General features: G+C 48.8%; 1 protein-coding gene across 1 annotated transcript; it reads right to left on the bottom strand.

Annotated features, from left to right (window-relative positions):
* Positions 1-2,989: 2,989 nt before the first annotated feature.
* Positions 2,990-8,808, bottom strand: LOC128313396 (CMRF35-like molecule 1). Its single transcript, XM_053211829.1, has 4 exons — positions 8,186-8,808; positions 6,527-6,856; positions 6,066-6,192; positions 2,990-3,669 (listed from the first exon to the last, which is right to left on the bottom strand). Exons 1-4 carry the CDS (start codon positions 8,223-8,225, stop codon positions 3,567-3,569), a joined length of 600 nt encoding a protein of 199 aa, XP_053067804.1. The 5' UTR covers positions 8,226-8,808; the 3' UTR covers positions 2,990-3,566.
* Between the last annotated feature and the right edge of the window lie 1,667 nt (positions 8,809-10,475).

Here is a 10,475-nt window from a genome sequence, read left to right as displayed (position 1 = left end):
TAATTTTTTGGTATAAAAACAGCATTTTTTTCACCCCCTGAAAAACAGTGTTCATCGCCATCGGACATCAGAATGCATGGATAGAGTATGGTGACAGTGACCCTGTGTGACTTCTGAGGCCAGGCCCAAAGGAACCCTGTAGCTCCATCCTCCATTTCTTGAAATGTTTGTTTTGGACACTCTCCTTCTCAGAACCCAGGTCCACATGGAGAAGCCTCCTGTAGGATCTCAGGTCAACTATCAAGATTGAGATCAACCTGGCACATGCTCTAGACACGCAGAAAAGAAGCTTCCAGATGACAGTAGCACCCAGCCATTTAGGTTCCCCCCCCCCCTTCCACTGCCATTATGTCTTCCCGGCTGAGGCCCCAGACTTTTTGGAGCAGAGACAGGCCATCCCTGCTGCACTCTGTCCGAATTCCTGATCACAGAATCTGTGACATGACAGGCAGATTGCTGTTTTGTGCCCCAGAGAAGATCTAAGCAGAGAGAACTTAATGTCCCAGCCCCAGGCAGGATGGTTCAAGGAACATGCTGCCTCTGCCAGATGCACAGTGGGCTGGGGGGAGGCCCCTGGGAGACACAGCCCTGTGGTGGGAACCTGGGGCCGACTCCCCACGTGGTAACATGCATGGGCTCCTAGGCCTGGAGGTACTGCCCTTTTCAGAGGCGTGAATCAGAATCATGTGGGCTGGAGCTGTCAGCACTGGTGGGAGGTGTTCCCCACAAGAAGTCACCTGCTGCTGTAGAACACCCCCCTGCCCACCCAACCTTCTCTGCAGTGCCCTGACCACATTCAAAGGAAGCTTCTAGTTGAAAATGGACCAGCACCTTTCCTCACTGACAGACTCAAGGAGAGGAACACAGCACCAGCAAAATGCAGCTGGAAACATGTCAGGACATGTCTCCAGCAGCAAGGGAAATAAAAGCAAAAATGGACTTCTGGAACCTCATCAAGATAAAAACTTCTGCACAGCAAAGGAAACAATCAACAAAACTAAAAGTCAAACAGTGGAATGGGAGAAGATATTTGCAAATAACATATCAGATAAAGGGTTAGTATCAAAAATCTATAAAGAACTTATCAAACTCAACACATGAAAAACAAATAATCCAGTGAGGAAATGGGCGGAAGACATGAACAAACACTTTTTTAAAGAAGATATCCACAATGTGGATGGAACTGGAGAGTGTTATGCTAAGTGAAATAAGCCATACTGAGAAAGACAGATACCATATGTTTTCACTCTTATGTGGATCCTGAGAAACTTAACAGAAACCCATGGGGGAGGGGAAGGAAAAAAAAAAAAGGAGGTTAAAGTGGGAGAGAGCCAAAGCATAAGAGACTCTTAAAAACTGAGAACAAACTGAGGGTTGATGGGGGGTGGGAGGGAGGGGAGGGTGGGTGATGGGTATTGAGGAGGGCACCTTTTGAGATAAGCACTGGGTGTTGTATGGAAACCAATTTGACAATAAATTTCATATATTGGAAAAAAAAAAAAGAAGATATCCAGCTGGCCAACAGACACATGAAAAGATGCTCAACATCACTCATCATCAGTGATGATGTTTTGATACAAATCAAAACCACAATGAGATACAACCTTGCACTGGTCAGAGTGGCTAAAATTAACAATTCAGGAAACAGCAGATGTTGGCGAGGATGTGGAGAAATGGAAACTTTTTGCACTGTTGGTGGGAATGCAAACTGGTGCAGCCACTCTGGAAAGCAGTGTGGACGTTCCTCAAAAAATTACAAATAGAATTACTTTATGACCCAGCAATAGCACTACTAGGAATTTATCCAAAGGATACAGGAGTACTGATTCATAGGGCATATGTACCACAATTATTATAGCAGCACTATCAGCAATAGTCAAATTATGGAAAGAGCCAAAATATCCATTAACTGATAGATAGATAAAGATGTAGTATGTATATACAATGGAATATGACTCGGCAATGAAAAAGAATGAAATATTGCCATTTGCAACAATGTGGATGGAACTGGAGGGTATTATGCTGAGTGAAATAAGTCAGTCAGAAAAAGACAGATATCATGTTTTCACTCATATGTGGAATTTGAGAAACTTAACAGAAGACCATAAGGGATTGAAGGAAAAATCAATTACAAACAGAGAGGAAGGGAAACCCTAGGAGACTCTTAAATACAGAGAACAAACTGAGGATTGACGGGGGTGAGGGTTAGAGGTTGGGGCAAATGGGAGATGGGCATTGAGGAGGGCACTTGTTGGGATGAACACTGAGTGTTGTATGTAAGTGATGAATCATGGGAATCTACTCCTGAAGCCAAGACTACACTGTATACACTGTATGTTAGCTAACTTGACAATACATTATTTAAAAAAAAATGCAGCTGGAGAACTTGCTTCATGAGCACCACGGCCCCAGGACACAGAGGAGGAGTCCAGATGGCCAGTTTGGCTCAGTCTAAGAGAAATTACAGACAACATGACCTCTCCAAGGAAGGAGCTCAGAAAAGAGATATAAGTCCCCAAAATGGTTCAAAACAAAATATAGAGACAAAAAAGAACAGAACCCAGGAAAAATGTAAGTAAAAGAGAAAAAAAAACACCCCTGAAAAACCAAACGGTTGAGAGGAAAATGTATAACTTTGAAATTTAAAAAGAAAAGGGCTGTTTTTGTGTTGTTAGTTTTTGATGAGTAAGTGGGAGGAAGTTAAACACAAAGAGCCCAGCATCCTGGGTTTGCGTTGTTCAGCTGGGGTGAGATGGGGGGTGGAGGTTAGGGGTGTGGGAGCATGGAAAGGCCAAAGATCAGGCCAAACCCAGGAGTGGGTGATGGTGGGTGTGAGCTGCCTGGGGGATGGGCAGCGTCACAGGCAAGAAGGGGACAGATCTGTCCATCTCGATGGAAAAGTCCAAACAGTCCATGGAGCCCCTGCACGTAAGGACCAGTGAGGCCAAGGGACAAATGGGGGAACAGAAATGAACTGTTCTGGTGACGACTGGGTGAATCCCCTGTGCTTGGAGGCCACCAATGTAGATAAGGGGACAGGAATATTTGCATTGTTTCAAAGCCCCTCCCTGCAAAACATTGATTCCTTACAGAGGGAAAAAGAGTGACTTCAATGAGTTTCAACAAATTTATACCCACAACCACCCAGTTCTAAGACACATTCGGATTCTAGCATTGGATTTAGAGTCACTTCCCGCCCTCTAGAATGGAAGGGTTGTCCTCTCACATATAAAATATTGAAAGAATGTCCAAACAAAATAATTTCCAGGGAGCGCAAGAAAGCCAAAGATTTTAATAGGGAATATACAGGGCAAACAGATCAGATGCAGGTCGGGCGATGGTCCAACCCTGTTTTCCATCTTTTACGTTCAAGGAATTCTTTCTTGGAGGCACTGATGCAGCAGAAGGTGGAATCGGCAGACCTCTGTGCAGCTGGCCCATCGGGGGCTTTGTCCTTGTGGACACGCTCTGGAACTTGTTGATTTAATCCAGGTTTTATGCTTACTGGTTGGTCTGGAATTGGAAAACCCATCATTGGCCAGAGTCCTGAACGATGTAATAGTTATTTATCCTTGGCAGAGCCACTTGAGGGTGGCAAGGAAAGGAGGTACCAGGAGGATCCACACAGGAGGATTCTCTGCTGCTACATTGAAGGCCAAGATTCCCGACCTGTTCAGAGCAGGGAGGGAGCCAGACTTTAATTCTGACAGCAGGACGCGGGGAGTCCTCACCTAACAGGGACCCCCATCTGTCTCGGAAATGTAATCATTGCCCTTTCCCTGACCAGAGCTCAGAGGGTGCGGGGGTGTCCATGGTGGGGGTGGGGGCTGTGTTTCTCCTGTTCAGACTGATGTATCTTCCCCTGGAGTCCCCCGGACTCCCCACATCACAGTCACAGCAGGACCCAAGCAGGGGCAACTTCACAAAGGTCAAAAGCACAAAGTGAAGGTTGTGTAGCAGGGCCCTGAGCAGGGATCGTGCTGACAGGAGTGGGGTCCCTCTTCAGGGGCCGCTCCAGGCCCTTCCTGTCCACCCTCACTCCCGCCCCCAGACCTGGAGGACAGGCCAGCCCCGGTCCCTGCCCAAAAGCCCCTCTGAGGGCACGGCCATGCTGCCCAAGGCGAAGCATTCAGGGGCCTCCCAGCAGCCTTAGCCTGGGCTCCAGCACCTCTGCACCCTGATTTCATCCTGCTTGTCGGCTGCCTCCCCCAAATCCCCTCCACCTCAGCAGCAGGCCAGCCAGGACCAAAGGTTTCCCTTTGCCTATTTGATTCTACTTCTGTCCCACCTTGTATAAATTCTGCCCTCTCTCAAGCTCATCTCATATAACATTTCATATTACCATTCAGCCTGGCTGAATACCTTCTGGCTTCTCTTGGGAGGGGTCTCTCCCAACTCTGAACCCCATCTGGTAGCACATAGGAGGGGCACTATCTCATACACCCTGAACAGTGGACACATGGTCTAGTGGACCATTGGGCCCTTGCTCACATATGTCCCCCTAGCAGTCCCCATCAGTATCCAAGAGTCTGATGCCCTCACCCTCTGCCTCATCCCCTCCCCCACAAGCAGTGTCAGGGCCCCCATGCAGGCTGGCTTTGTTCTCTCCTTCTGCCTGCCTTGAGCAAGATTTGTCATGTGCATTTCACAGGGGGTTTTCTTGAGAGAGAAGACATGCTCCCTTGCACTTCCTGAAATTATCCTTGAACTCACTGTGCTCTGTTCCCAAGTTCCAATCCCTGTGTGGCTGCGGCCCCATCGCTCCACCTACAGGCTTCCACCCGTGCCCTTCAGTCTCCTAAAAGTCCCTCATCCTCCCCTCCTGACTCCACAGAACAACTGGTCTCCAAATAGTCATGAGCAGGACAAAAGCCAGTTGTGAAGCATGAGACAAGTGCCTGACCTCATTCATACACATTGTCCAGCAGGACAAAGCTATAAGGAATTGGTCCTTGAGAAGGGAAGGAAGAAGGAGTGGACTGGAAGGTAGACCATAGAAGGGGCATCTGGGAGAAAATGCACCTTCATCCTGAACTCCGATGGGATGAAACTGAGTCAGGGGTGTGCCCTTTGAGGAAAGAGTTAATTCATTGTTCTTTGGATGCTTTTGAGGGGGTAGGCTTCAGGTTGATGGCCCAACCTCTCTACCATGTTGGGAATGTGAGAAAGCAGGAATGCCAGCTTCCCACTCCTTCTCAGCATTTCCCAAGCACTTGGGAGGGGAGAGCTGGATCCATGGAACAAGTACCTGCCCTTGACAGTGGGCAGAATGACTCCCCCTCAAAGATGTCTTAATCCCCAGACCTCTGAATGTGTTAGATTCCTTGGCGCAAGAGAATTAATGATGCAGATGGATTTAAGATTGCCAACCAGCTGACCCTGAGATGGGGAGGTGATCCTGGGATATCTGGGTGGACCCTATGGAATCGCCAGTGTCTTTATATAAATGAAAGCACACAGGAGAGCCAGTGTCAGAGTAATGAGGGTGAGAAAGACTCAACCACCCCTGCTGGTTGATGGAAGAGACCACGAGCCAAGGGTGCAGCGGCCTCCAGAAGCTGGAAAAGACAAGGAAGCCCTTCTCCCTCAGAGCCTCCAGGAGGAGCCAGCCCTGCCAGCACCTTGAGTTTAGCCCAGTGAGACTCATCCCAGACCTTGTCTCCAGAACTTTAAGATCATAACATTGTTTTGCCTTCAGCCACCAGGGTGGTGGTGATTTGCTCCAGCAGCCACAGGGAGCTAGTCCAGAGCCCTTCCCTTCTGACAACTTGAGGCTGAAAACACCTGCGCCTGTTTTGGCTGCTTGGGGGTCGGGAGGCAGGTCAGAAGGAGACCAGAAGCTTCTCTCCTGCAGCCCAGCTAAACAACTTAGCTTAGGTTTCTTGTGGGGAGGGGGAGCTCTTTAAGGACTCAGAGGTACAAAGAGGGGGCCCAGTGCAGACCTTGCTGTTTCTCCCCAGCAGAGGAAACATCAGAAGGGCCAATGGGGGCCCCTGTCAGAGTGCCCCAGGGGAGAGCTGTCCCAGGGCAGCAGTGGGAAAGTCTGTGGGTTCAGCTGTGCTCACCTGCTGTGGGGGTTGATCAGAACAATAGGCTGGCTGCTGTTGATGCCCTGGGTAAAAGGAGGAGAGGAAGTCCAACTGGGCAGCGTTGTTCTCACTACAGGCTTGGGAGAGTCTGTTGGATCAGGGGCTAAACACACAGAGCAAAGCATGGTTGTGAGTGTCACAGGTGGCTCCCATGGTCCCCACACCCCACCCCCAGGGATGCAGAACCTTTCTGTCTTAGTGCCACTGCTCAGCCAAGTTGGCTTTCTCTTGCATCTTTTTGGTTTCTTATCCCAAATATGAATACATATTTCCAGAGGAACACGAGTTTGCCACCGCGTGAGAGATTTTCAGCGGCAGGCATAGTCGTAGGTGAGTTTCGAGACTCCCCTTCATCCATCGGGGAAGACAGAGAAATAGTCCTGACTCCTTTGGGGGTGGGACTCAGGGTCCCAGAGCACAGGAAGGGTAGTACCTACCTGGGTCAACATCCACGTATACTTTGTACCCCAGGTCATTGCCAGCTTTCTCAATCCCACACCAGTAGGTGTCTGCATCGTCATACCAGAGATCCTCCAATGTCACGGTGAATATGCGCCGGCTATGATTGTCCTGGATGGATGCTCGGCCCTTCTTCACCAGTTGCTCTGACCCGGTGCTTTTAACAAGGATTTTGCAGGAATCCCACTCGTACCCACGACACCACCATTTCTTGTAGGATTCCCAACCCCGCCCATAAGTATAGTGCACGGTCAGTGTGCCCATTGCTGTGCCTCTCACCGTTCTCTGCACGCAGGTGGAGAAGTGGCCTAGAAAACAGAAACCCAACATGCATCTTATCCTTCCTTGAGCCCAGAGCTGACCCGGGCGCCACTGGGGCTTCTGGCCCTGCCCTGAAGACCAGCCAGGAGCCTCTGCCCTCTGTCTAATTGGCACATCCCGTCTGTCCCTTCATCCCCTGCAGTATTTCTTTTCTGTCACTCCTCTTGTGAATCCCCCTTGAGGCTCCTAACTCTCCTAACCAATACAGGGCTCTCTGCACGCTCACCATCCTACTGACCACCGTCCCCTGCCCGACCTCAAGCAGCACCTCTTCCAGGTAGCACAGGGCGCACACTGCAGCCACAGGTGTATTTCTGAATCCCAGAGCTGGTGAGACAGTGTGGCCCCCTCCCCATCTATGCCCCGATACTGTAAACTCCGCACACCTACAAACCCTCAGCCTCTGAATCGACACATGGCACAGAAGTAAACACACACGCACACACACGCACATACCAAACACACTCACTCGACAGGTGATTGCTTGTTTTTGTTTTTTTTTTTTACCTATACACCTTGTTCTTCTGTGTCTCTGTAATTTAATGCAAGCTGTTCCCTCTGCCTAGAATGTGCTTTCTTCTGTGTTTGAAGGAAGCAAACCCTTATATTCATCCCTTAAGTCTCATCTCCAACAGTGTCTTTTCTATGGTTTGGTTCTGCAGACCATCTGGTCGCTCCTGGTACAACCAGAGCCGTTTGTCCCTGTCACAGGTGTTGTGCTAATGACACTAGATGATGATCTGTCTTTAGATCATCCAGAGAAGAGACCCAGCCAGGCTGATGTGTGGGGACGAGCAACTCTCCAGAGAGCCTGTCACCCTGGTTTTGCTGCCTGCCTTCCTCCCTGTTGTCTGAGGTCTTCAGAAGAGGATTCTGGCTCAAGCTTCAAGTCAAGACCAGATGTGTAAGTTTTTAAATGATCCAGTTGCCTGAACTTCACCTTGACTGAGTGGGTTTCAACTGGGGCTTGAGCATCTGTGCTTCTTTAAAGTTCCTCAGGAACTCATGCATTTAGGTATGTGTGCATGTGTGTGTGTATCATGTGTCCATCCATCCATCCATCCATCCATCTGTCATCTGTCTATCCTTCTCTCTGCCAGGGTTGGGAAACTGTGCCTAGAAAACAGACACTGTACGCGTTATTTATTTCCTTCCCCTAACATTTAACTCTGTACCTTTCAAGTAACAAAACTTAAAAAGTTTTATAAATACGTAAGTGTCTGGATATGAAAGGCCCTGCCATCTCTCTCAGGACAGACCCTATCTGTGTCCCATCCTGATCCTGCAGGTACTTAGTAAGCCCCTGCCTTACTCACCTTGGACGACGAGAAGGATCACAACCGGGAGCAGCCGCATGTCCTGCCTGCCTGGCTTGTCTCCCTGGTGCTCAGAAAATGCCAGCTGCCTTCCAGAGACTTGAACTGAGTACAGAGGCAACCTACCTTCTCTTCTTCTAAATTATCCTTTTTTGTTTTCTCTCATCTACTTCCTCTCAATTTTTTCTTCAGTTACTTCCTAATTTCATTAATTTGGTGCAAAGCAGCAGCAATGGTTCGGAGCTTATGGTTGACGTGATGAGGTGGCCCCACTCCTTGCTCTGGCCCCTCAACTCAGCATCCCCTAGAGTCTGACTCTGATGATCTGCTCTCTGGGGAGGGTCCCTGCCTGTCCCCCCCACCCCCCACTCTAGCACCACCTCCAGTCTGTGCGCACCTACTTCCTGCCTCCCCCCCATCTTCCAGCCCAGTTCTCCACTTTAATGGCTGTTGGAGCCTTGTACAGCTGTCCACCCTGTTAGCAGCTCAGATGTGCTCCAAATGCCATTTCTTGTCATCTTTACCCCTAAAGTCAATCTGTCCCAACACCTGGTCCCTGGGCCCAAGGCTCCCTCTCCACCTGCCTCCACCACTCTAGTCTTCCGTAGACAAAGGCCATGGAGTCTTCTCCCTGCCACCTGCCACCTGCCACCTGCCACCCTCAGAAGGCCTTGCAGGGGTGGGGGGCTTGGAGGTGGAGCAGCCCAGGGCTTTGCCAGAGGAGTAGGAGAGGGCGTGGCGGGCCAGCCCCAGGAGGGAAGGGGAGCAAGAATCCCTGTCCCCCTCAAGGTCCTTCTGGCTGGACTAAGACTCAAACTGACATGAGACAGATTAACAAGAGAAAATCAAATCTAACAGCATACGTGCAAGGAGTCCACACAGACGTGGCAGTCAGGCAAAAGAGATACAAATGTCATCCCGAATTAAGCAGAAGGGGGTAGGGGTCTGAGATTTCAAAGGGAAGGAACCAGTAAATGTTTGCTGCACAAATGTCAGTCCTGCCAGAGAGATGGGTTACTCAGATCAAATTTAAATGTAAGCTTCTCTGCAGTTGCGCACATTAACAGTTCAGCTGGTACGTGTTTCTTCCAACTGAACTGGTCTATTCATCCGGATGATAGGTCAGTTTAGGCAAACTCATTCCAGAAGGCAGTGATGCGGGTGGATTCACAATGTTAGGTCTGTGGTCCAAGTAGTCAGGTAAGAAACAAGAGGCTTTTCTATGGAAACAAGAGGAACCCAATGGTTCATGACTGGATCGAACGTTCAGCCAGTTTCCGAGTTGTGAGGGCTGCCAGTGGAGCAGACTTCTAGATGTTGGACTCGAAGCATCTCAGATAGAGTGAGGGCAGGCTGTGCAGTCAGACAGGTCCCCTGGGTTTGTAGTTCAAATGTCTCTGGTGATCTCTGCTTGACCTGCTGAGTGATAGGCACAAAGATTGTGTAGGTTATGAGTTCTTGTGGATTTCTCTAGGTTTAGGTAAGTGGTTTACATTTAGCAGAACTTCAGGGGAAGGGCAGTTTTAGTTCTCAAAGGATTCCAAGTCAGAAAGGTGGGAGACACCTCAGAATGTCGATTTGGAACGTTGTAGCTGGTGGTGGAAGACACTAGAAGAAGTCAGGACCTAATCCGTTATACAATGAATAGTAATAACATCTAAAATGTACAAAGATGTGTTATTGAAACATACTTTCTCTCTATAATCACTTCTTTGACCAAAGATAATGAAATTAACACTAACTTGTTTGCAAAATAAGTCATTTCCCATAAAACTTGGCCTGACTATTTCCATAAGTACAACAAGAATTGCAGTTGACTCTTTCAACCTGCTTTGCTACAAGTTTTCATAAAAAGTCTCCAGATGAAGTTTAACAGCCTCTTGAGGCCAGGAGCCAAACCAATTACTTGCCTTCAGACTTTGCCTGTAATACGTATAGATTTGGGTGAATTCCTCTCTTCTCCAGGCCCCCCAAACATCCCGGGGTTGCTGCACCTGCGAGGAAGAGACCTTCTTTACTCACCTGGTAAGGCTGCTGGGAACTCTGTAAGCAAGCTAGCAGTCTGGTATTTCCAAGGGGCTTTATTGGCTCCATGAGATGACCCTGAGTTCTTTAAGGCTGTTGGGTCACATCTGAGCACGTCGTTCGCAAACTTGACCTTCCAGTCCCAGCGTGGTGATATACGCAGTGTTTCCCATTGTGTCCTGTCATAGGTAGAGCAGGTTCTTATTGAACTGAAGCAAATAAACAGTTTCCAGAAAAAAAGAAAATATTCCCTGAGAGTTTCTGA

This window comes from Acinonyx jubatus, chromosome E1, assembly GCF_027475565.1.
Source record: "Acinonyx jubatus isolate Ajub_Pintada_27869175 chromosome E1, VMU_Ajub_asm_v1.0, whole genome shotgun sequence".
Taxonomy (NCBI): domain Eukaryota; kingdom Metazoa; phylum Chordata; class Mammalia; order Carnivora; family Felidae; genus Acinonyx; species Acinonyx jubatus.
The sequence above is the reverse complement of the archived record's forward strand: the minus strand, read 5'-3'. Positions and strand labels throughout refer to the sequence as shown.